Source organism: Coregonus lavaretus (genome assembly GCF_964263955.1).
Source record: "Coregonus lavaretus genome assembly, chromosome: 35".
NCBI classification, from domain to species: domain Eukaryota; kingdom Metazoa; phylum Chordata; class Actinopteri; order Salmoniformes; family Salmonidae; genus Coregonus; species Coregonus lavaretus.
The window spans coordinates 10,623,430-10,651,339 of NC_140022.1; the positions used below are offsets into that span (position 1 = coordinate 10,623,430).

Sequence of the window (27,910 nt, forward strand, 5' to 3'; positions counted from 1 at the left end):
CATGCCTTTTGGCAAACACCAAACGTGTTTGCTTATTTTTTTCTTTAAGCAATGGCTTTTTTCTGGCCACTCTTCCATAAAGCCCAGCTCTGTGGAGTGTACAGCTTAAAGTGGTCCTATGGACAGATACTCCAATCTCCGCTGTGGAGCTTTGCAGCTCCTTCGGGGTTATCTTTGGTCTCTTTGTTGCCTCTCTGATTAATGCCCTCCTTGCCTGGTCCGTAGGTTTTGGTGGGCGGCCCTCTCTTGGCAGGTTTGTTGTGGTGCCATATTCTTTTCATTTTTTAATAATGGATTTATTGGTGCTCCGTGGGATGTTCAAAGTTTTAGATATTTTTTTATAACCCAACCCTGATCTGTACTTCTCCAACTTTGTCCCTAACCTGTTTGGAGAGCTCCTTAGTCTTCATGGTGCCGCTTGCTTGGTGGTGCCCCTTGCTTAGTGGTGTTGCAGACTCTGGGGCCTTTTAGAACAGGTGTATATATACTGAGATCATGTGACAGATCATGTGACACTTAGATTGCACACAGGTGGACTTTATTTAACTAATTCTGTGACTTCCGAAGGTAATTGGTTGCACCAGATCTTATTTAGGGGGTGAATGCATATGCAAAGGGGGTGAATGCATATGCACGCACCACTTTTCCGTTATTTATTTTTAGTATTTTTTGAAACAAGTTCTTTTTTTCATTTCACTTCACTTCACCAATTTGGACTATTTTGTGTATGTCCATTACATGAAATCCAAATAAAAATCCATTTAAATTACAGGTTGTAATGCTACAAAATAGGAAAAACGCCAAGGGGGATGAATACTTTTGCAAGGCACTGTAATTAAAAACATGGGCTTACCTTTGTAATGCTTCTTGATGAGCCAGACCACAACAACAACCACAACAGAAACCAACAACAAGACACCTGCACCAATACCAATGTAGATGTAGGGATGACCTGATACACATATAGACAGATACAAACAGGTCAGGTCACATGGTCAGTGGAAACTGAACAAAGGAATTCCTATTCCTTTATCAACAGCATCAAAATACTTGGACATGATTTAACCTTGACTTAGTATACCAACAGAATGGTATTGGCTTTACAAAACTCAAACCTTCTATATCTCGCCTATCTCTCTTGTTTACCTGTGGCAAGGCAGTCATTGCTGTTGTAGGTCTGTGTCTTCTCACTGACTGGGTTCCTGGCCTCACAGGTGTAGCTGTCTGACTCTGGGGATTTGATGTTGTAGTGCTGTCCAGTCTGCTCCTGGCTCCACATCTCAGCCTCGTGGTCAGGCCAAGACTAGCGGTACTCCACCGATGATGGACCCTTAACACTGCATGGTAGGGTTCAATTCACAGGGGACTTCAGGTTGTATTACTGGGTCTGTGGATGGAAATGGAGGAGTACGTTATGCAACCTTGGACGGAAAGTCAGGAATATTTCACACACACATACACACTTATTCTTTACAACGTGTTTGTGTTCTGAAATGTTCTCTCTCTGTTAGTTTGGTGACAGCTGTTGGATGGCTGGTTATACTAAATGTCTTGCACAATCATGGAAGTTTGAACTTCCATGATTGGGCGGCAGGTAGCTTAGTGGTTAAGAGCGTTGTACCAGTAACCGAAAGGTCGCTGGTTCTAATCCCCAAGCCGACTAGGTGAAAAATCTGTCGATGTGCCCTTGAGCAAGGCACTTAACCCTAATTGCTCCTGTAAGTCGCTCTGGATAAGAGCGTCTGCTAAATGACCAATTTAATTAATTTTTTTTAACTTTGACATTATGTCCCCCCTCTCTCTCTCTACTCACAAACCTGCATAGTTCTCCCAACTGATATACGAATGCTATCATTCTGGCGTTCTTATCAGGGGGACTTTTGGAGAGAGCTGCATATAGGTTTTGTTTATAAGAAAAGTAAAAAGATAACCAGAAAAGAATGTATTTAAAAAGTGTGGACTAACCAAGGTTCTTGTTCAGCACTTCAACAGCACGTGACATAGTCATTGCCAAACTTTTTGTGTTTGAACCTTTTACATTTTTAACCTTTGCAAAATGAGTTACATCTCCGTCTTTAACTGGTACCTAAAGGAGGTCCCGATCCATCATTGGGTCACAAGTCCCGACCTTCCATTTAGTAAACAATGACTTTTACTCTCTGCTGAAAGGTCTGTATTTTCCCACCAATCATACCCTCTACCTCATACACCCCACTGAGCTGCTTGGTCAGCTGTCTGATTGTGATTTCTCATGTTGTGGTGTTCAAGGATGTCTTCCCTTAAAAATCACAAAATTCCCATATCCCAGCAGTGTCCCATTCCACCGCCTTCATGTTATCCTCTGGAACTCCACCAGGGATTCCAGGATTGATAACGACGTTCCTTTGTGATGACATAACGTGTTGGTGAAGCTGCAGCTGCTATGGGAAAAGAGCAGAGTTACACCCTTAGAAATATAATTATAATTACGGAAGGTAAACTTAAATTCTATGTATATGGTTGCATCATCGCTCTAAACTTGTCACAGCCAGGCCTTTAGTATTACATTTTTTACATTTTAGTCATTTAGCAGACGCTCTTATCCAGAGCGACTTACAGGAGCAATTAGGGTTAAGTGCCTTGCTCAAGGGCACATCGACAGATTTTTCACCTAGTCGGCTCGGGGATTAGAACCAGCGACCTTTCGGTTACTGGCACAACGCTCTTAACCACTAAGCTACCTGCCGCCCTACCATCTTATCCTACCCAGTAATAGCCAAATATACATTCAGTTGTGAAGTAGGCCTACCTTTCACCTTTAAAATACACAATGGCACAGTCAATATAGTTCCTATTTCCTTATAAGGCACACCCTTAACTCGGCCCAATAGTCTGTACCCTAACAAACATTCATGAAAAAAGGTTCAACTGTCGCCCGCTGGATGGCTGTGTCAAAATACCTGTTGTCAGTTTACACTAGACTGAAATCTCCTCTTTCACTTGAGTCCGTCTAGACTGTAACTATGAATACCTGGGAGAAATATATTCACTTACCAATAATTCATTATCTGCCACAAATGCAACAGAAGATGGGGACTAATACTATTACTGTTGGAATTGATGTTCCTTTGTCAGCCATCTTCAACAAGTGCGAACCATGAAGTGAAAGTGAAAGATGTATTTATTTTTTATATACATGTGCCTACACCTCAGGCATTATTGAAAGTCGGGACAAAAGCAACTTTTTCTCACACGTTTTTTTTATATTAACATTTGAAATATGTATTATTTTTATAGAGAAAGGTATCAGCCCTCACACCATGTAAAGGAGCAAGTAACCTCGTAATGAAATATTTTGTCATAAAATGCACCTAAAAATACAAAATGTATGTTGGTATAAAAAATGTAGTGTATACTGTACCAACACAATGCATTATGTTGATACGCTAAAACACAGTGGTGGAAAAAGTCCCCAATTGTCATACTTGAGTAAAAGTAAAGATACTTTAATAGAAAATGACTCAAGTAAAAGTCTAAAGGTATTTGGTTTTAAATATACTTTAAATAATTTCCTCTAAATACAAGAGAAACAAAGCATCCCCGTATAGAGCCTAACATTTTTGTTAAACTATTTCAACAAGTGCTTTTCAGCTGGTTTCACCTGGTACAGAGGCTGTAGCTTTACTGGTATCTGTTGGTATACCTTCCTCTGTAGTGGACAGAGTATCTGAGCTACTCTCTATGGCTGTACATGCTGTATCTGAGCTGGTGTCTACTGGTCCAGAGGATTTACAGTGGGGGAAAAAAGTATTTAGTCAGCCACCAATGTGCAAGTTCTCCCACTTAAAAAGATGAGAGAGGCCTGTAATTTTCATCATAGGTACACGTCAACTATGACAGACAAATTCAGAAAAAAGAATCCAGAAAATCACATTGTAGGATTTTTTATGTATTTATTTGCAAATTATGGTGGAAAATAAGTATTTGGTCACCTACAAACAAGCAAGATTTCTGGCTCTCACAGACCTGTAACTTCTTCTTTAAGAGGCTCCTCTGTCCTCCACTCGTTACCTGTATTAATGGCACCTGTTTGAACTTGTTATCAGTATAAAAGACACCTGTCCACAACCTCAAACAGTCACACTCCAAACTCCACTATGGCCAAGACCAAAGAGCTGTCAAAGGACACCAGAAACAAAATTGTAGACCTGCACCAGGCTGGGAAGACTGAATCTGCAATAGGTAAGCAGCTTGGTTTGAAGAAATCAACTGTGGGAGCAATTATTAGGAAATGGAAGACATACAAGACCACTGATAATCTCCCTCGATCTGGGGCTCCACCCAAGATCACACCCCGTGGGGTCAAAATGATCACAAGAACGGTGAGCAAAAATCCCAGAACCACATGGGGGGGACCTAGTGAATGACCTGCAGAGAGCTGGGACCAAAGTAACAAAGCCTACCATCAGTAACACACTACGCCGCCAGGGACTCAAATCCTGCAGTGCCAGACGTGTCCCCCTGCTTAAGCCAGTACATGTCCAGGCCCGTCTGAAGTTTGCTAGAGTGCATTTGGATGATCCAGAAGAGGATTGGGAGAATGTCATATGGTCAGATGAAACCAAAATATTACTTTTTGGTAAATACTCAACTCGTCGTGTTTGGAGGACAAAGAATGCTGAGTTGCATCCAAAGAACACCATACCTACTGTGAAGCATGGGGGTGGAAACATCATGCTTTGGGGCTGTTTTTCTGCAAAGGGACCAGGACGACTGATCCGTGTAAAGGAAAGAATGAATGGGGCCATGTATTGTGAGATTTTGAGTGAAAACCTCCTTCCATCAGCAAGGGCATTGAAGATGAAACGTGGCTGGGTCTTTCAGCATGACAATGATCCCAAACACACCGCCCGGGCAACGAAGGAGTGGCTTCGTAAGAAGCATTTCAAGGTCCTGGAGTGGCCTAGCCAGTCTCCAGATCTCAACCCCATAGAAAATCTTTGGAGGGAGTTGAAAGTCCGTGTTGCCCAGCGACAGCCCCAAAACATCACTGCTCTAGAGGAGATCTGCATGGAGGAATGGGCCAAAATACCAGCAACAGTGTGTGAAAACCTTGTGAAGACTTACAGAAAACGTTTGACCTGTGTCATTGTCAACAAAGGGTATACTGTATAACAAAGTATTGAGAAACTTTTGTTATTGACCAAATACTTATTTTCCACCATAATTTGCAAATAAATTCATTAAAAATCCTACAATATGATTTTCTGGATTTTTTTCTTCTCATTTTGTCTGTCATAGTTGACGTGTACCTATGATGAAAATTACAGGCCTCTCTCATCTTTTTAAGTGGGAGAACTTGCACAATTGGTGGCTGACTAAATACTTTTTTTCTCCACTGTACATTTGATTTCCATTGATAATGTTTGTGTGATTTTGTTGTCAGCACATTCAACTATGTAAAGAAAAAAGTATTTAATAAGATTATTTCATTCATTCAGATCTAGGATGTGTTATTTTAGTGTTCCCTTAATTTTTTTGAGCAGTGTATTTTCCGCCATTTTATGCTTCTTCTTCTTCAATGAGGTTTAACGGCGTTTGGCATCCAATTTGTTGCATTACTGCCACCTACTAGACTGGAGTACAACTCCCTTATCTTTCCTTGGAAAAATAAAATACAACAAAGCAAAGAAATATCCTACCATCTAACACTACACTCACAACTTCAAAGCTACTACTAATAATTAACCCCACCCTTCTCCACTATTTAAATATACTCACTCCGACCTAATGCCCTCAACACTCCCTGTAATTATTCTGCTGTCACGTCTCGCACGCCCAAATTTCTCTCTGCAGCTGCCACCACAACCTCAATTTTCTTCGATTTGCGCTCCATCCCTGCAGTAGAATTAATAACCATTGCTATAAACGCTAAAAATCCAATCTTACTGAAACATATATCACTTGCTTGCCTTTCCCACTGTACTGGTACATATCTCCTACTCTCACCACTCCCCCCCCTCTACTTTCTTCACTGCCTCCGCATATGACAACTTCTTCTCTACTCTTACCCTGGAAACCTCAACCTGCTTCTCTCGCACTGGACATGTCTGATCCCCAGCCCCATGGCCACCCCTACAATTAGCACATACCACCACTTTCCCCACTGCTTCACACTCCTTTGTCTCATGCCCTTCTGCACACTTCTCACACCTTGGAAACTCCCTCCTACATACTGCTGCCACGTGCCCATAAGTTTGACACCTGTAACATCGTAATGTACTCGGCACATACGCTCGCACAGGATAACTTCTATATCCTAACTTTACTTTATCAGGCAAAGACTCAACTTCAAAACTCAAAAGAACATCTGTTTTCCCACTCTCGCCACCTTGTTTATGTCACACCAAACGACGAGCATCACACACACCGGGAATCTTCTCCTTCAGTTGATCCACTTTTACATTTACTGCTACCTCAGTAATCACTCCTCTCAATGGCTCCCTTTTCTTAAGAGCGAAACAATTCCCTATTATTTTCCCCATTTGTTTAACTCTGAGCGCCTTCTCCCTCTGCCTAACAGAAACACAAACAATTATCACTAGACCACTTCTGGTTACCCTCACCGATTCCACTATACCCAACGCTTTTTTCACCCATCTTGAAACCACAAATGGATCAGCCAAAAGGCAAGGATCCACTTTTTCCACAAACTTCACTCCTACTGTCACAGACTCATCTTTATCCTTACCCTCTGTGCAAGCCTCTGGCTCCGAGCACTTCACCACACCTACCACCTCCGATACTTCACCCTCTTCCATTTCTACTCCTGTCTTCAACTCACTTTGCTTACATTCCCTACCAGTCTTTAACAAACCTTCTCCCTTTTTCCCACCATTTTTTACAGACTCAAACTCAGTCTTCCTCCATCTCTCTCTTAGACCTCCTCTGCCTCTGTTTCCCTCCATTCCTCCTCATTCATCCAAGTATACATCTCCTTATGATAATACTGCATTTCTCCAAACCTATATCTGTTTCTTGCCTTCTCAAAGGACTCCATTTTCCCCCTCCTTTCCCTTCCGGCGTCTATTCTATCCTCGGCCTCAACGTCCACAATGACCTCTTCATTGCTCTCCTCTTCTGATCCGCTGTCCTCCTCGCCTGAATCACCATAGTCTTCCGATCCCTCATCTGAGCTGTTATCCTCACTATCTTCGGGATTTTCTCCCATTCCAACTGCTGGTCTTTTCGCTGAAGAAGCCATGCTGCCAAAACAGATACCACGCTTACAGGGCTGCCTACCCTTCCGTGGTATCCGACTCATTTCATATCTCTTCCTAGCCAGCAATGTTTTCCTTCATCCAACAAAATCAAACACTGGTGCTGCTCTTTCCCCTCCAAAACAACTCTTGCGTCACTGCTCTATCCACCCGCCAATTCTCCACGTCATCCCGCCATTTTATTCTAAATCTGAAAACGCTATGAAGCTACGCCCGTTTTCTGATGTGTTGTTCACACATCGCTCCATCATGCCTTTTCCAGCATGATGGAGCGAAAAAAAACTTTCCAAGCCAAACCGCTACACACATACTACATCGTTGTCACCATATTTGCTAAAGTAACGTCATAGTCAGCATAGCTAATAGAACTAACGCGTTAGTAAACCCGCTACAATCATTCAGTAACGTTACAGTGTATAGTCATGGTCAAAAGTTTTGAGAATGACACAAGTATTGGTCTTCACAAAGTTTGCTGCGTCAGTGTTATGAGATATTTTTGTCAGATGTTACTATGGTATACTGAAGTATAATTACAAGCATTCCATGAGTGTCAAAGGCTTTAATTGACTATTACATTAAGTTTATGCAAAGAGTCAATATTTGCAGTGTTGACCCTTCTTTTTCAAGACCTCTGCAATCCGCCCTGGCATGCTGTCAATTAACTTCTGGGCCACATCCTGACTGATGGCAGCCCATTCTTGCATAATCAATGCTTGGAGTTTGTCAGAATTTCTGGGTTTTTGTTTGTCCACCCGCCTCTTGAGGATCGACCACAAGTTCTCAATGGGATTAAGGTCTGGGGAGTTTCCTGGCAATGTCAATGTTTTGTTCCCAGAGCCACTTAGTTATCACTTTTGCCTTATGGCAAGGTGCTCCATCATGCTGGAAAAGGCATTGGTCGTCACCAATGTTCCTGGATGGTTGGGAGAAGTTGCTCTCGGAGGATGTGTTGGTACCATTCTTTATTCATGGCTGTGTTCTTAGGCAAAATTGTGAGCCCACACCCTTGGCTGAGAAGCAACCCCACACATGAATGGTCTCAGGATGCTTTACTGTTGACATGACAACAGGTTTGTGTCCCAAATTACACTTTATTCCCTATATAGAGCGCTACTTTTGACTAGAGCTACTATGGGCCCTGGTCAAAAGTATGTCCTATGTGGCTCAGTTGGTAGCAAGGCGCTTGCAACGCCAAGGGTCTTGGGTTCGATTCCCGCTGGGGCCACCCATACGAACTTGTATGCACACATGACTGTAAGTCGCTTTGGATAGTCCCGTGTAGCTCAGTTGGTAGAGCATGGCGCTTGCAACACCAGGGTTGTGGGTTTGATTCCCACGGGGGGCCAGTATGAAAAATGTATGCACTCACTAACTGTAAGTCGCTCTGGATAAGAGCGTCTGCTAATTGACTAAAATGTAAAAAAATGACACAAGATTGATGGTAGCGCTCACCTTGTCTTCTCTGGACAAGGTGTTTTCCAGATGCCCCAAACAATCGGAAAGGGGATTCATCAGAGAAAATGACTTTACCCCAGTCCTCAGCAGTCCAATCCCTGTACCTTTTGAAGAATATCAGTCTGTCCTTGATGTTTTTCCTGGAGAGAAGTGGCTTCTTTGCTGCCCTTCTTGACACCAGGCCATCCTCCAAAAGTCTTCGCCTCACTGTGCGTGCAGATGCACTGACACCTGCCTGCTGCCATTCCTGAGCAAGCTCTGCACCGGTGGTGCCCCAATGCCGCAGCTGAATCAACTTTAGGAGATGGTCCTGGCGCTTGCTGGACTTTCTTGGGCGCCCTGACTCCTTCTTCACAACAATTCAACCTCTCTCCTTGAAGTTCTTGATGATCCGATAAATGGTTGATTTAGGTGCAATCTTACTAGCAGCAATATCCTTGCCAGTGAAGCCCTTTTTGTGCAAAGCAATGATGACGGCATGTGTTTCCTTGCAAGTAACCATGGTTAACAGAGGAAGAACAATGATTTCAAGCACCACCCTCCTTTTAAGGCTTCCAGTCTGTTATTCTAACTCAATCAGCATGACAGAGTGATCTCCAGCCTTGTCCTCGTCAACACTCTCACCTGTGTTAACGAGAGAATCACTGACATGATGGCAGCTGGTCCTTTTGTGGCAGGGCTGAAATGTAGTGGAAATGTTTTTTTGGGATTAAGTTCATTTTCATGGCAAAGAGGGACTTTGCAATTAATTGCAATTCATCTGATCACTCTTCATGACATTCTGGAGTATATGCATATTGCCATCATCAAAACTGAGGCAGCAGACTTTGAGAAAATTAGTATTTGTGTCATTCTCAAAACTTTTGACCACGACTGTATAGTCAGTAAGCACTTACACCGGCGGTCCCCGGTGGCAATAAATTAGTAAAACCAGAAGCTTACCTTGACTTGGAACCTAGCTGTCCTCCGGCTACACCATTGTGCTACCCTACAGAGTTCTGTGGAGGCTACTGTAGAACTTCTTTGCAAAATAGTGTGTTTTAATCAATTATTTGGTGACGTGATTATATTTAGTATAGTTTTATCTAAAAAGGATAACTTATTATTATTATAATTTTTTTGTGAAATTCACTGAGGAGGATGGTCCTCCCCTTCCTCCTCTGAGGAGCCTCCACTGATCCATACTATGACCAATAAGCATACTACATACTCAATTTACGTCACAAATAGCATGGTTAGTGCGATTAGTATGGTTAGTGCGGTTAGTATGAGTATTCGAACACAGCTTATGTCTTTAGCCTGTGTAGCAGACATGACATGATGAAAGTCTCTCTATTCCAAAGTATTCTCATGCAGAATACAAAGAGATACTGTATGTGATCGTATACAAATGTAAACAAGGTTTGAAATTATTATGTATTATGTTTTAGTCAAATATTATATCTGTTTGGGCTTCTTGCGGTCAATTTGGGGTCTATAATGTATTTGTAATTATGTTCCGGCGCCCTAACCATCGGCTCAAAAAAATAATATCTGCCTGCAGCTGAATCTAGTTGATGATCCCTGATTTAGCCTATGACCATAGCTGCTGGAAGGTGTACTGAGGATGCTGCAGCACCCCCTGATAAATATATATATATATACAGTACCAGTCAAAAGTTTGGACACACCTACTCATTCCAGGGTTTTTCTTTATTTTTACTATTTTCTACATTGTAGAATAATAGTGAAGACATCAAAACTATGAAATAACACATATGGAATCATGTAGTAACCAAAAAAGTGTTAAACAAATCAAAATATATTTTATATTTGAGATTCTTCAAAGTAGCTACCCTTTGCCTTGATGACAGCTTTGCACACTCTTGGCATTCTCTCAACCAGCTTCATGAGGTAGTCACCTGGAATGCATTTCAATTAACAGGTGTGCCTCTATAAAGTTAATTTGTGGAATATCTTTCCTTCTTAATGTGTTTGAGCCAATCAGTTGTGTTGTGACAAGTTAGGGGTGGTATACAGAAGATGCCCTATGTGGTAAAAGACCAAGTCAATATTATGGCAAGAACAGATCAAATAAGCAGAGAAACGACAGTCCATTACTTTAAGACATGAAGGTCAGTCAATCCGGAAAATGTCAAGTGCAGTCGCAAAAACCATCAAGCTCTATGATGAAACTGGCTCTCATGAGGACCACCACAGGAAAGGAAGACCCAGAGTTACCTCTGCTGCAGAGGATAAGTTCATTACAGTTACCAGCCTCAGAAATTGCAGGCCAAATAAATGCTTCACAGAGTTCAAGTAACAGACACATCTCAACATCAACTGTTCAGAGGAGACTGCGTGAATCAGGCCTTTATGGTCAAATTGCTGCAAAGAAACCACTACTAAAGAACACCAATAAGAAGAAGAGACTTGCTTGGGCCAAGAAACACGAGCAATGGACATTAGACCGGTGGAAATCCACCAACATTTCTCTGATTATTAATTGTACAGACACAAAAAGATCCCACCTTGTCTAGCGTATTTTGTTTTGTCTACATTTGGAACGTTTAAATTTTTAAAAAATCTTTCCATCAGGCCTGTCATTAATTAATTTGACTGACATATACTTTACTCGCATAAAACGGTTGGATGGAAACCTGGTTAGTAGCCAATTAGCGATAGATTTTCATGTGAGTATTCTAAAATCCACATAAAGAAAATGTGCGCATTTTCCAACCAGTGGTGAGTTTCCACCCAACAGACTTGTTGCAGATAAAAAATCAGTGCGTCATGATTTAGTGCACACAAAATGTACTTTTTCACTTCAGTTTTCATGTACCATCACATTTTCAACAAAATGCCTACTCTGGTCTTGGCATGTGCGCTCTAGCCAACAGCTCGCAGCTACAATGAGGATAAGATATCTACATTATGAGATTATTATGGATAAGAGCGAGAATATTTGTATTTGTCAAACGGCAGTCAAGTATCGATTTTTTAGGGCATCTAAAGATAATCTCCTGCATTTTTACACAATCTAATATGCCAGAACCAAAAAAGTAAGCAAAAATGCCCACAGTCATCAAGCTAGGTAAGAGATCATTATTAAATATGTTTAAGTGATTAATAAGACTGAACTAGATCAAAGGTAATTCAATAATAAATATTGTGTTGCACCTTTAACCAATAGCCTAACAAATGAACAACTCTTGAAAAAATACAAAGACTTTTGATTGTCTTTATTAAGACATCCTCTATATCAAATTTCAGCCAGACCGACCAGCCAGCTCGAGCCGCCTGCACGACCGACCCCACCAGTCTAGTCAATAACTCAACTCTCTCCCAACACAAGTTCCTTCCCAGTTCCCACCTTACATTTTTTTTGTTCCCAAGGGAAAGTTTTAGAAACAAAAAAACACCCCAAAAAACACATACACCTCAAATATACCTTAACACACAGAAACAACAAATCCTCCATATAATTATTCTCATAGGCCTAATAGTACTGTAGAGCTCTTTTTACTTGCACACAATATAGCTGGGTCGCCCCGTCCTGTCCATAGGGGTCCGCCACCCTGCAGCACCCCAACCCAACACACCCCACTCAGCTTTAGGATCTTAGTGAAACATTCATTATTGGTTTCGGGTGTGTTATGCCAAGGAAAGAGTGACAACCCACAGGACGGCAGACCCACAGGAATACAGTGCCCTCCACTAATATTGGCACCCTTGGTAAATATGAGTAAAACGGGCTGTGAAAATGTTTTCTTTATTGTTTATCCTCTTGGTCGTTCATTCAAAATATTGACAAAAATCTAACCTTTAATTCAAGTAAAATAATTGAAAGAAATTGTTTTATTCTTATCATAAAACAAATATTTTTCTTGAATATATGTGTGCCACAATTATTGGCACCCCTTCATTCAATACTTTGTGCAACCTCCCTTTGCCAAGATAGCAGCTCTGAGTCTTCTCCTATAATGCGTAATGAGGTTGGAGAACACATTGTAAGGGATCTGAGACCATTCCTCCATACAGAATCTTTCCAGATCCTTCAGAATCCGAGGTCCATGCTTGTGGACTCTCCTCTTCAGCTCATCCCACAGGTTTTCTATGGGGTTTAGGTCAGGGGACTGGGATAGCCATGGCAAAATCTTGATTCTGTGGTCAGTGAACCATTTTTGTGTTGATGTTGAGGTGTGCTTTGGATCATTGTCCTGCTGGAAGATCCAACCACGGCCCAGTTTAAGCTTCCTAGCAGAGGCAGTCAGGTTTGATTTAATATAAGTTGTTACTTGATGGAGTCCATGATACCATGTATCCTAACAAGTTGTCCAGGGCCTTTGGGAAAAAAACTGCCCCACAACATCAAAGATTCACCACCATACTTCACAGTGGGGATGAGGTACTTTTCTGCATGGCTATCTTTCTGTCCACGCCAAACCCACCTCTGGTGTTTGTTTCCAAAAAGCTATATTTTGGTCTCATCTGACCATAGAACCTGGTCGCATTGAAAGTTCCAGTAACGTTTGGCAAACTGTAGGCGCTTGAGGTTGTTGTTTGATGACAGCATAGGCTTTTTTATGACAACCCTTCAAAACAACTTGTGGTTATGTAGGTGGCGTCTGATTGTAGTTTTGGAGACTTTCTGACCCCAAGACCCAACTAACGTCTGCAATTCTCCAGCTGTGATCCTTGGAGATTTTTTGGCCACTCGAACCATCCTCCTCACTGTGCGTGGGGTCAATATAGACACACATCGGGACTTCCAGGGACAATGTGGTGAGGAGCAGCAGCTAACTAAAGAAACTGTGTAGCTCCAACTATATTATAACGAATTATTCAATGCCTAGTTACACATTTTGTTAACTAATTGTCCAAAATATCGGTTACATGGAAAAACGACTTAGAAACGCACAAAAGCAGACACTTTTGACGAAAACCATGAAAATGTCGTCTCTACCTGCATGGAGACTGTGATCGAAAAACGAGAAGAACGACTTCAATACTAGGAAAATTACAGTCGGAGAAACACTTTGGATCAGAGGGGTTCCCGAAATCCACATAAATATGGGAGATTGTGTGAAAGACATTTTACGCAACCTATTTGATAACACACCGGAGGATGTTAACAACATGACCATCGAGAGAACACATCGGACACCGACAACACTGCGCCCAGGACCAGCCCCACGCAACCCCCGGCCTATCCTGGTGAAAGTCTTATGATACACCGACAGGGAAAAGGTCTGGCTCAGAGCTAAAGAGCTTAGGACTTTTCACTGGAAAGGGTCAAAGGTGGAGGTTTTCCCTGACTTTTCCAAGGAGGTTCAGGACAAGAGAAATGAGTTCACAGAAGTGAGGCATATGTGCATGAAACAGGGACTGAAATACTTGTTGCAAGAAAAACAGCCCCAAAGCATGATGTTTCCACCCCCATGCTTCACAGTAGGTATGTTGTTCTTTGGATGCAACTCAGCATTCTTTGTCCTCCAAACACGACGAGTTGAGTTTTTACCAAACAGTTCTATTTTGGTTTCATCTGACCATATGACATTCTCCCAATCCTCTTCTGGACATGTACTGGCTTAAGCAGGGGGACACGTCTGGCACTGCAGGATTTGAGTCCCTGGCGGCGTAGTGTGTTACTGATGGTAGGCTTTGTTACTTTGGTCCCAGCTCTCTGCAGGTCATTCACTAGGTCCCCCCGTGTGGTTCTGGGATTTTTGCTCACCGTTCTTGTGATCATTTTGACCCCACAGGGTGAGATCTTGCATGGAGCCCCAGATCGAGGGAGATTATCAGTGGTCTTGTATGTCTTCCATTTCCTAATAATTGCTCCCACAGTTGATTTCTTCAAACCAAGCTGCTTACCTATTGCAGATTCAGTCTTCCCAGCCTGGTGCAGGTCTACAATTTTGTTTCTGGTGTCCTTTGACAGCTCTTTGGTCTTGGCCATAGTGGAGTTTGGAGTGTGACTGTTTGAGGTTGTGGACAGGTGTCTTTTATACTGATAACAAGTTCAAACAGGTGCCATTAATACAGGTAACGAGTGGAGGACAGAGGAGCCTCTTAAAGAAGAAGTTACAGGTTTGTGAGAGCCAGAAATCTTGCTTGTTTGTAGGTGACCAAATACTTATTTTCCACCATAATTTGCAAATAAATTCATAAAAAATCCTACAATGTGATTTTCTGGAGAATTTTTTTTCTCAATTTGTCTGTCATAGTTGACGTGTACCTATGATGAAAATTACAGGCCTCTCTCATCTTTTTAAGTGGGAGAACTTGCACAATTGGTGGCTGACTAAATACTTTTTCCCCCACTGTATATAGCCACCTTATAGGTGCATTTAATGGAACTTGTAAGGGCCTAAAGGCCATATGGGAAAAATACTTGGAGGTAACATTTGGAGAGGAGGAATGGAATATAATAGTACAACAGATGCTCCTCCCTATGAGAGATTCCCGGTCCAAGCTGATTCAATTTAAAGTGTTCAATAGGAGGTTGAACAGAATAGGTTTGATAGAATCCAACCTATGCTGGAGATGTCAGTCAAGTACAGGTGACATGGTCCATATGTTCTGTAACTGTCCAAGCTTGCATACCTTTTGGCAGAAGGTAATGGAAAAGGATATTCTGGGTACCACAATACTTGCAAATCCTGCTTTGTGATTACTGAATATCACTAAGGATATTGATAGACTGAGAAGCTCATGTTTAAACTGGCTAAAAGTTGCTCTAACCACAGCAAAAAGAGTCATAATGAGACACTGGAGAGAGAAGGACCCTCCCTCATATAAGGAATTGTATGTAGCCTTGGCAGAAACAGCTTCATACGAAAGATTGATTTATAAAATGAATGGTAAACTCAATACCTTTTCTGACATCTGGGGACATTTTCATGTCTGTCAAATGATTGTTTAATGCCAAATGTAATTCAATTGCATTGTTGTTATATTAAATAAGGAAACAATAAAAAACTATAATTACAAAAAATTGAAATAAACACGTCCTCTTCCAGGCCGATTCTTAACATCTCCAGTTGCTTTAAACTTCTTAATTATTGCCCTGATAGTGGAAATAGGCATTTTCAACCGTTGAGATATTTTCTTATAGCCATTTCCGGATTTGTGCAGCTCAACAACCTTTTGTCGCACATCATTACTGTATTCTTGGGTCTTTCCCATAGTGATGGATGACTATGGGAACTTGACCTGTGTGTCACCTCATATTTATACCCCAGTGAAACAGGAAGTCATGGCTTACCTCTTAAGTATTCCTACACACTTACTGAACTTAAAATATGAATGGGAATATACTTCAGTTATATTTTACTCATAAGAATGTCTAGGGGTGCCAATAATTGTGGCACACATGTTTCGGAGAAAAATATTTATTTCACATTAATTTTTTTCAATCATTTTACTTCAATTAAAGGTTCGATTTTTGTGAGTATTTTGAATGAAAGACCAAGAGGATAAACAGCATAGACATATTTTTCACAGCCCGTTTTGCTCATATTTACCAAGGGTGCCAATATTAGTGGAGGGCACTGTACATGGTCGACACATTCTGAGACAGAGGGGCGCTGTTTCGCTCGCTCGGATGCTTTATCTGAGATTGATGGGTCTTTCTGTCAGCGTGAGTTTAGGTCAAATAAATGATCAATATTTGAATATTTTATTTGGATGGTGTTATGAGTTTCTCTGACGTCAAGTAATTCAGTATGCAAGAAGATACTTTCATGGAGAGTTGATTCAAAGTATTTAATATTGCGGTACCGGGTTCACATAGCAAACGGCACGTGGGTGGCCCATTGCTATCTGAACTCACTGAACAAAGGAAATCTCTTAGCTTATATACTTGTTTGCAAGCTAATTCTATCCAACAGTTGCCAACCATTATTGAGTGTCACTCCTCACCAGAATAGGATGACCCTATATGGTATCGTGTTGCACCCTAGTCAGGATATTCCATCACGCACTCCTTCTAAGATTAGCACCAGTGGCCCCCCAGCTATCTTGGCCCGCATACCTCCTGGCACCGACCAGTGACAGAAATAAATACATGGAATGTCCTCATTCTCCAAATCCTTATGCAGCTCACAATATCAAACATGAACTAATCATGTATAAAAGACGTAATATCAGATGGGCAAGGAAGTAAGGTAGGGTGGGCCAGCCCCCCTAAGGCCCGCCCATAACGCCGGCCCTGCCATGATCATGCAGACCCTTCTTTCTCATCGAAACCCACATAGACGTCGTTTAAAACCATTCTGACTTTCCATGTTGAAAATCAATATGAAGAGCGTGTTTAGGATATTGCGCACATAGCGTTCATAAAGTACATTACCTTACATATACCTATTGTTCATGATAATCAAATATTATGATGTGATGTTGTTGCCTAGGATAAATATTTAGCACACAATAGCAAAGAAGTAGCCTAACCAATATTTGGTAGGCCAAACGGTGCTTTCGGCCCCGCCAGTCGTTTCAAATTACCTCTGGAGACCACTGTTCGCGCCAGACAAAGCCAGGAGCACAATCTGATGAGCGTTAGTTTGGGCATATAGTTAGTTTGTTTAGATAATAAATAAAAGTAAGTTCAAATGAGATATGCTAAAACACTGTGTGGTTCATCTAGCCTACATCTGATCTTTATTTCCAGAGGCTGTGAACGTGAAAGTAAAATGTGGTTTAGTTCTCTATTTATGACCTCTTGTTGGAAAATAAAATAACGTTCCATTTGACTTGTAAATCATGTTTAATATCTGCAATACAATCACACTGTATACCAACACATTGCATTATGTTTATATGCTATATTAATAATAATAAATAAATAAATAATATGCCATTTAGCAGACGCTTTTATCCAAAGCAACTTACAGTCATGTGTGCATACATTTTTACGTACGGGTGGTCCCGGGGATCGAACCCAATACCCTGGCGTTACAAGCGCCATGCTCTACCAATTGAGCTACAGAGGACCACATTAACTTTAATAATTTAATAATAATTTTTTTCTAACCACTTCTGGAATATTCCTTGATGTAGTCGTGCCCATACCTAGTCTTTGGCGCCTCCCTGTGTGTATAATTGGCTGCAATGCACATAATTACATACAGAATTTAGAATTGATAGAATCTCTACTATAATGTAACAAAAGTTGACAATACTGTAATATTCAAACGTAAATAAATAACTATAGTTCATTTACTTGTCCTCCTGTCCACTGAGTGTGACGGATTTTGATTCACCAGCCTAGCCATTCACCTGTAGGCCTATTTGGCATGCACACAAAAACATTCACACAATAAATATTTTCCTTAAGACGTAATACATTTTCTCATCTTGTTGTACGGATCAACATTTCATTATAAGGCACATTATTCAAAGTTGAAAAATTATAGTAGCCTAGGCTAAACATGACAGCACATCACATACAGGATAACAATATGATACTTAATAGGCTAACCCAAAAGAAATAGAAAAGAGATATGAGTTTACTGAAGAGAAACAAACTTTCCCTGTACAGAATCTAAATATTTGTCAAACAAACTATATACACTACATTACCAAAAGTATGTGGATACCTGCTCGTCAAACATCTCATTCCTAAATCATGGGCATTAATATGGAGCTGGTCCCCCCTTTGCTGCTATAACAGTCTCCACTTCTGGGAAGGCTTTCACTAGATGTTGGAACATTGCTGCGGGGACTTACTTCCATTCAGCCACAAGAGCATTAGTCAGGTGGGGCACTGATGTTGGGCGATTAGGCCTGGCTTGCAGTCGGCGTTCCAATTCATCCCAAAGGTGTTCGATGGGGTTCAGGTCAGGGCTCTGTGCAGGCTAGTCAAGTTCTTCCACACCGATCTCGACAAACCATTTCTGTATGGACCTTGCTTTGTGCACGGGGGCATTGTCATGCTGAAACAGGAAAGGTCCTTCCCCAAATGGTTGCCACATAGTTGGAAGCACAGAATGTCATTGTATGCTGTAGCGTTAAGATTCTTCACTGGAACTAAGGGGCCTAGCCCGAACCATGAAAAACAACCCTAGACCATTATTCCTCCTCCACCAAAATAATGACCAGCTCTGTATACCAGAGGGACATTTGAAGGAATTTGATGAAGACAACCACTGTGTTTGTCAAATTAAAACATTAAGGTATTAAAACAAATACACATGCACCATTGTTGTTAGTAATACAACATCTCAGTACTGCAGAGGACTCTCTTTTAGTAATTAAACATTTAAAACAGAAAGTGGAGTGGGTTGGCATAAAGCGCTCTGGGGAAAATACCTGAAAAGGTATCATACAACCACAAAGTGATTGATACTATGGCTTCAAACAACAAAAACAACCTGCACAAATTGATGGAGATTTGTAAAGACGAGGTATGAATTGTGAGAAAGGGTAAGAATCTCTTGTTTTTGTCAATCATCAAATGTTCTGAGATACAAATATTGCCCTCAAATTTCTGAAGTACTGTAAGTTCATAAAGCACACGGCTCATCACATTATACAGTGAGCTCCAATTGTTGGGACAGTCACACGTGTTTTGGTTGTTTTGGCTTTGTACTCCAGCACTTTGGATTTTAAATGACACAATGACTATGAGGTTAAAGTGCAGACTGACTGTCAGCTTTAATTTGAGGGTATTCTCATTCATATCGGGTTAAAGCTGACAGTCTACACTTTAACCTTATAGTCATTATCTAATTTCAAATCCAAAGTGCTGGAGTACAGAGCCAAAATAACAAAAGATGTCTCTGTGCCAATACTTTGTAGCTCACTGTACTTCATCTGATTGAATGCAAGTTACTATGTGCAATATTTGCCTATTTTCCATTTTAAATGTATAGTACATTAAAAACATCTCCAACAGTTTCTCTCTTCTTGGTCGTTTGTCTCAATGTAACAGATATGGAGGCATGTACTGAGAGCCTTCAAACCCCATTTTTGTGATCCTCAGTTCCCCACCAGGAAGACCACCAGCTGGAAGGAAGCAATAGAGATCAGAGCTCATCAGACAAAACATTACTAATGACTAGGGCCAGGAGTTTTTCCCTGGTCAGGTCACATGGTCTGGAAAAACTCTTGGTCTTATGTTATAAATGCAACAACAGGTGTTCTTCCTTTCCTTTAAAGCCAGACTAAGTCCCAAATAAAATATCACTTTTTTTGTTTTGTTTAATATATCTCGAAATGGATAGATGAAAGCTTAAGTTGCCATTTGGGTCACTTCAAAGTGATGAATACGTTTTTATGAGTTATAAATACAGCAGTTTTGTTTACAAATTGCAGGTCAGATTTCTCTCAGGTAGCCTAGACTCTAGAGTATGTTATGACATCATGGCTGGTTTTGTTTTGTTGAAGCGACAAAACAATGTTTGACTTTCATGGCATCCAAATTAAAAGACAAATCCCACATGTTGATCACAAACATAATAACAATGTAATAACAATGTGAGCACTTCCAAATGCTTTCTTAATAAGTCTTGTGGTTAGTGTCTTTCTCAGACTCAGACTTACCATCCTAAAACACTGGATTCTTTACTGACGTCTTAAATTAGCTGGATGACTTGCCTGTGGTTTGGTTGTTTCCATCACTGGCTTTGGCTGAAGAAGAGAGAAGAGATCAGTTTAGCATTCTCAAACATCTTTGTTGTGACAATATTTAATGATGATGATGGAACTATTTGATTTGTAACATACAGTAGATCAGGGATAGGCAACCCTGTTCCTGGATTGCGAGGCTCTGTTGCATCCCGCAGTGTGTGTGAAGTTTGGTGTGACGTTCTTTTATGTTTTTAATTTGTACACTTTGTTTGTAAACCATCTGTCAACGATGGCTTTACAGTGGTGGGGTGTTGGACTGATCTTGTTGATCGTGTACCCGCTACAGATGGACTAAATTATGAAAACGCTGCTGACAGCGGAATCCAATACAGAAGAGAGTTCCTACTACAATGCAACTCAAACACGAATGCCATGGATATCCCAATGGCACATATAATCCCTGAGTGGAAAACGCGGGGGAATCAGACAAATACTTAAAAATTAAAGACCAAACTTCCCTTACCCACCACCTTGCTGATCAATGCCCAGTCACTGAGGGGGAAAGCGGATGAGCTGTCAGAGAATCTGCGCTTCCAACACGAATACTGGGAGCCCTGTTTGCTGGCGTTTACTGAGACTTGGCTGGATGACAGAGTCCCGGACAGGGAAGTGGAGCCGACGGCTTCACACTGGTCAGAGCGGACCGTGATCTGACCGTCACAGGGAAACATCACTGTGGCCTGCTTGTCAGGGACCAGTGGTGTAAATCGATCCTGGTAAGAGAGATACTCTGTACCCCCAACATTGAACTGCTTTCTGTGTCACTGCGACCCTACTATCTGCCCCGTGAGTTCCCCCAATTGTTTGTTACCGTTGTGTACATTCAACCAAAAGCTAATATAGCAAAAGCATCAGAGATTATTTATAATCTGTCACAGAAACTGGAATCCATCTCCCCCGACGCACCCACATTTATTTTAGGGGATTTTAACAACTGTACTTTGCACAAGATCCTGCGCACGTACCACCAGTATGTGAAATGTCACACTAGGAAAAATAAGACTCTTGATTTGTGCTATGGGACAATACCAAATGCTTTCTCTGCCACCACTAGACCTCCCCTGGGGACATCAGACCACAATGTTGTCTACCTCCGGCCAACCTACTGTCGGCTCCTGGAGAGGGAGAAACCTACAGTTAAAACTGTTCAGATCTGGAACGACAATAGTATCACTCATCTCCAAGGGTGTTTTGACTGTACTATGTGGGAGGTATATGAGGATATATGAGGTACAGTGGGGAAAAAAAGTATTTAGTCAGCCACCAATTGTGCAAGTTCTCCCACTTAAAAAGATGAGAGAGGCCTGTAATTTTCATCATAGGTACACGTCAACTATGACAGACAAAATGAGGGGGAAAAAATCCAGAAAATCACATTGTAGGATTTTTAATGAATTTATTTGCAAATTATGGTGGAAAATAAGTATTTGGTCAATAACAAAAGTTTCTCAATACTTTGTTATATACCCTTTGTTGGCAATGACACAGGTCAAACGTTTTCTGTAAGTCTTCACAAGGTTTTCACACACTGTTGCTGGTATTTTGGCCCATTCCTCCATGCAGATCTCCTCTAGAGCAGTGATGTTTTGGGGCTGTCGCTGGGCAACACGGACTTTCAACTCCCTCCAAAGATTTTCTATGGGGTTGAGATCTGGAGACTGGCTAGGCCACTCCAGGACCTTGAAATGCTTCTTACGAAGCCACTCCTTCGTTGCCCGGGCGGTGTGTTTGGGATCATTGTCATGCTGAAAGACCCAGCCAAGTTTCATCTTCAATGCCCTTGCTGATGGAAGGAGGTTTTCACTCAAAATCTCACGATACATGGCCCCATTCATTCTTTCCTTTACACGGATCAGTCGTCCTGGTCCCTTTGCAGAAAAACAGCCCCAAAGCATGATGTTTCCACCCCCATGCTTCACAGTAGGTATGGTGTTCTTTGGATGCAACTCAGCATTCTTTGTCCTCCAAACACGACGAGTTGAGTTTTTACCAAAACGTTCTATTTTGGTTTCATCTGACCATATGACATTCTCCCAATCCTCTTCTGGATCATCCAAATGCACTCTAGCAAACTTCAGACGGGCCTGGACATGTACTGGCTTAAGCAGGGGGACACGTCTGGCACTGCAGGATTTGAGTTCCTGGCGGCGTAGTGTGTTACTGATGGTAGGCTTTGTTACTTTGGTCCCAGCTCTCTGCAGTTCATTCACTAGGTCCCCCCGTGTGGTTCTGGGATTTTTGCTCACCGTTCTTGTGATCATTTTGACCCCACGGGGTGAGATCTTGCTTGGAGCCCCAGATCGAGGGAGATTATCAGTGGTCTTGTATGTCTTCCATTTCCTAATAATTGCTCCCACAGTTGATTTCTTCAAACCAAGCTGCTTACCTATTGCAGATTCAGTCTTCCCAGCCTGGTGCAGGTCTACAATTTTGTTTTTGGTGTCCTTTGACAGCTCTTTGGTCTTGGCCATAGTGGAGTTTGGAGTGTGACTGTTTGAGGTTGTGGACAGGTGTCTTTTATACTGATAACAAGTTCAAACAGGTGCCATTAATACAGGAAACGAGTGGAGGACAGAGGAGCCTCTTAAAGAAGAAGTTACAGGTCTGTGAGAGCCAGAAATCTTGCTTGTTTGTAGGTGACCAAATACTTATTTTCCACCATAATTTGCAAATAAATTCATAAAAAATCCTACAATGTGATTTTCTGGATTTTTTTTCTCAATTTGTCTGTTATAGTTGACGTGTACCCATGATGAAAATTACAGGCCTCTCTCATCTTTTTAAGTGGGAGAACTTGCACAATTGGTGGCTGACTAAATACTTTTTTCCCCCACTGTATATGAGGACAGCTCTGATCTTGATTAACTCACAGATGTTGTTTCAGACTATGTAAACTTCTGAGTCAGTTGTGCCTACTAAAACCTGTACAATCTTCCCTAACAATAAGCCTTGGGTATCAAAAAATCTAAAATCACTACTTAATAGGAAGAAGGCCTTTTATGCTGATGGTTATAGACAGGCTAGACAACGTGAGATCAAAAGACAGATACTGGTGGACAAGGAGGCATACAAGCAAAGGGTGGAGAGGACCCTCTCCTCAGGAAACTCAAGGGTGGCCTGGCAAGGGATTGAATCCATGGCTAGTGCCTCCCAAATAGGCAGGGTAAAAACCAATGCTGACCTTGGGAGACATGAGGGCCAGAACATGGCTAACAAATGCTGACCTTGGGAGACATGAAGGCCAGAACATGGCTAACCAATGCTGACCTTGGGAGACATGAGACATGGCTAATGAACTGAATGTTTTCTTCTCACGATTTGAATCTGACGACTTTGTGTCGGAGGTAAAACAAATGGAAGCATCATTACAAATGTTTGAGAGGGTTGATGTTAAACAGGCTGATGTTGTAAAGTTGTTCAGGGGATGTAACGCACACAAAAGCCCAGGCCCAGACAAAATAACTGGACGTGTTAAAGCACTGTGCTGAACCACTGACTGGTGTTTTTACAGACATTTAGCAATCCTCGCTCTACCAGCAACATGTGCCAGTATTGTGGAAAAACTCAATAATTATACCCATTCCTAAAGCATCTAATCCCTCTGTGCTGAATGACCACCACCGTGTCGCCTCCCATGACCACCATTTGCCCACCTGAGACATCGCTATTCTCTCCTGCTGGGCACGCTGCTTGGTCCTCTTTTGGTGGGATCTTCTGTCACGCTCGTTAATGGAAGATACGGACCAAGGCGCAGCGTGATAAGCGTACATCTTTATTGTAGTACACAACACGAACAAAAACAACAAACAATCGATACGTGAAGTCCTGAGGCTACACAAAACAAACCTTTACGGAACAAGATCCCACACCGACTGGTGCCAAACAGGCTGCCTAAGTATGGTCCCCAATCGGAGACAACGAGATACAGCTGCCTCTAATTGGGAACCACCCTGGCCAACATAGATCTAAACGATCTAGAACATCAACATAGAAAATACAACATAGACACTACACACCCTGGCTCAACATTTAAGAGTCCCCAGAGCCAGGGCGTGACACTGAAGCACATTAAATAATTGGCTTTTGGAACGTATAAACTAGCAAAGGGTGGCGGTGACAGAATCTTTATCCACAATGTTACCTCTATTGGAGACATTTTGACAGTGCACAAATGCATAGATGTGAAGAGAAACCAAAACCAAACAGGTTATTTCAAATACTCATCAAACGTACATCATTTAAAGCACATTTCCCTTGCAGATTCCAACTGCATCATACACATTTTATATAGGCTAGTCCACACACAGCTAACTTTAAACTCACATTAGTAATCACCTTCTCATACTGTATGTAGATGTCACTAAAACATGTTCTTCAAATAAATGCTACCACAAATAATGTGAGTAACACATTTCTGGCAACATCTCCACATATCTGCATTGTCAAAAAGGCCCCATAGTAGTACCATGTAAAAGGTGTGTTAGTGTTATTACCTGTGTTAGTGGGCTGATTGTTATCATTCTGATTCATGGAGTAATCTCTAGGTGTCTTCTCCCCTACAGTGCTATAAACTGTATCCATGGCAACCCCAGAGAGAACCCCACTCCACGGATGGCAACCTGATCATCCCCAACAGTGTGATAAACATTATCCGGGGCAATATAATTCTGATTGTTGACTGCATCCCCTGTAAAGTTACACCATCCATCAACATGTGTTTACAGCAAACAGAGTAGAAGAAGTTCCTTGAATTTAAGATGTATTTGCCCTTTAAATTTGCATATAAGAAAACATGGAAATATTCTGGGTTGTGGGATTACTGCTGTGCACTCGCACTCTCGCTTTCTCTCACACAAACACACACAATAGGAGATACCTGTTACTTAGTAAGGGCCCTAATTCAATTAAAACAGATTTCTGGATTTCTGGGATGGGACAAAAACAACACTGCTGTCCTGTGCTGTGAGGAAGCATGTGCATGGAAGTACTGTATGTGTATATGGTGCAGTGCATGAATAATAATAATAATGTTGTGTTTGTATTACTGTGGGGAGCCAGTTAGCAGGTTGAATATGGATCAGAGTCAAGTTAGGGTAAAACTTACCAAACACTCCACCACAAAACTTGGTCAAAAAGTCGATCCAGGTGTCTTCGGGATATCCTGAGATGAAAAAGAGACACACAAATTTAAGACATTATCAAGACACTTTCATTCAAATGAAATTCACATTGTGTAACATTTTGGTTAATCAGTGAGTATGAAGAGTTGAACCAGGAAGAGACAGAGAATCATCCTACCGTTTTTTTTCTTCCACACCAACCAAACTGTGGAGTAAAAATACAAATATTTTATGACTTTATTATTTTATTTTATTTCACCTTTATTTAACCAGGTAAGCCAGTTGATAACAAGTTCTCATTTACAACTGCGACCTGGCCAAGATAAAGCAAAGCAGTGCGATAAAAACAACAACAACACAGTTACATATGGGATAAACACAACGTACAGTCAATTACACAATAGAAAATCTATATACAGTGTGTGCAAATGTGGTAAGTTATGGAGGTAAGGCAATAAATAGGCCATTGTGCAAAATAATTACAATTTAGTATTAACACTGGAATGATAGATGTGCAGAAGATGATGTGCAAATAGAGATACTGGGGTGCAAATGAGCAAAATAAATTATAGATGGGCTGTGTACAGGTGCAGTGATCGGTAAGCTGCTCTGACAACTGCTGCTTAAAGTTAGTGAGGGAGGTAAGAGTCTCCAGCTTCAGAGATTTTTGCAGTTTGTTCCAGTCATTGGCAGCAGAGAACTGGAAGGAATGGCTACCAAAGGAGGTGTTGGCTTTGGGGATGACCAGTGAGATATACCTGCTGGAGCACATACTACGGGTGGGTGTTGCTATGGTGACCAATGAGCTAAGATAAGGCAGGGATTTGCCTAGCAGTGATTTATAGATGACCTGGAGCCAGTGGGTTTGGCGCCGAATATGGAGTGAGGGCCAGCCAACGAGAGCGTACAGGTCACAATGGTGGGTAGTATATGGGGCTTTGGTGACAAAACGGATGGCACTGTGATAGACTACATCCAATTTGCTGAGTAGAGTGTTGGAGGCTATTTTGTAAATGATATCGCCGAAGTCAAGGATCGGTAGGATAGTCAGTTTTACGAGGGCATGTTTGGCAGCATGAGTGAAGGAGGCTTTGTTGCGAAATAGGAAGCCGATTCTAGATTTAACTTTGGATTGGAGATGCTTAATGTGAGTCTGGAAGGAGAGTTTACGGTCTAACCAGACACCTAGGTATTTGTAGTTGTCCACATATTCTAAGTCAGACCCGCCGAGAGTAGTGATTCTAGTCGGGCGGGCGGGTGCAAGCAGCGTTCGTTTGAAGAGCATGCATTTAGTTTTACTAGCGTTTAAGAGCTGTTGGAGGCTACGGAAGGAGTGCTGTATGGCATTGAAGCTCGTTTGGAGGTTTGTTAACACAGTGTCCAATGAAGGGCCAGATGTATACAAAATGGTGTCTTCTTAATTACAAGTCTGCATTAATATTATGTCAGCTATTGAATATGACTTTACCCACAATTACATGCTTAAGCTGCAATAAGAAACCATTTCTGAGAGCACCAATAAACAACCTGCATACAGTACCTGCACACCTGTAAAATAACATAGCCAGCGATTTCACATCTAATATCCAATGAACTCTAAACATATTTTTAGGTTACCACAAAGTAATTACGGTCCTTTTTGCTGATTTAATTAATTAATTCAGATTAGGCTAATCCATACTGTGCGAGGTCCAAATTGGTGCCTCACTGTGACACATTATGAAGACTGTGCCCTACGGCAGGTGGTGCATCTAACCCCCTGTCTTGTCTGTAGCAGTAGCCTGAACACTACTGTAAATACAGGTAGAGCAGGTATCCCCTTCAGGGGGTATAGCTCACTGTTGTTGCTGCTGTTATGTCAATCTGTGCTTCAGAACTATGTACATGTGCAGTGCTCTGTTACTATAGAGGTGCTGTTCCTACCTGTTATGGCGGCGACAAGTACTAATTTGACAACGACAACACCAGCAACAACAGCACCAACACCAACTTCAGAAGGTTCTGAAATGAAAACACATTTTGTATTGATACTTTGACAGGAGTTGATCAGGAATTCAACATAGTGCAGCATTCAAAATGTCCTACAACACTAGCAGTGTTACTGACATATCAATACATATTACTGTAGCATACTTATGAATGTCCACTCACCTGGGCCAAACACATGTTCAACTGGCTCACTGACTTCCCCTTCCCCACTAACAGCGTTATTCAACTTGCAGATGTACTTGTAACCATTGGTTGGTTTGCCAGTGTCGCTTTTAGAGACATTCATCTGTTTATCTAAGACCTCCCACTCCCCCTCTCCCACTTTCCAGCTGTAGGTGACAGGTTCAGCATCAGTGGTGTCGCCTTCACAGGTCAGAGTGCAGGAGGTATTGTTGGAGTTACAGGAAGAAGTGATTGTGGGTTTGGGGACTGCCTCTGTAAATAGAGGAAAGAACAGGAATAATTTGGGAAAAT

At 41.6% G+C, this 27,910-nt stretch overlaps 1 protein-coding gene across 1 annotated transcript in view; it reads right to left on the reverse strand.

The window, feature by feature from the left end:
* Nucleotides 1-27,910, reverse strand: part of LOC311109868 (uncharacterized protein) — a 309,567-nt gene that overhangs the window by 269,636 nt on the left and 12,021 nt on the right. The window contains exons 3-5 of the mRNA XM_084152882.1: nt 27,599-27,871; nt 27,371-27,448; nt 25,626-25,652 (exon numbers count right to left, since the gene is read on the reverse strand). Of these exons, the coding sequence (XP_084009008.1) occupies nt 25,626-25,652; nt 27,371-27,448; nt 27,599-27,871 (378 nt within the window). The remainder of the gene's footprint in view (nt 1-25,625; nt 25,653-27,370; nt 27,449-27,598; nt 27,872-27,910) is intronic.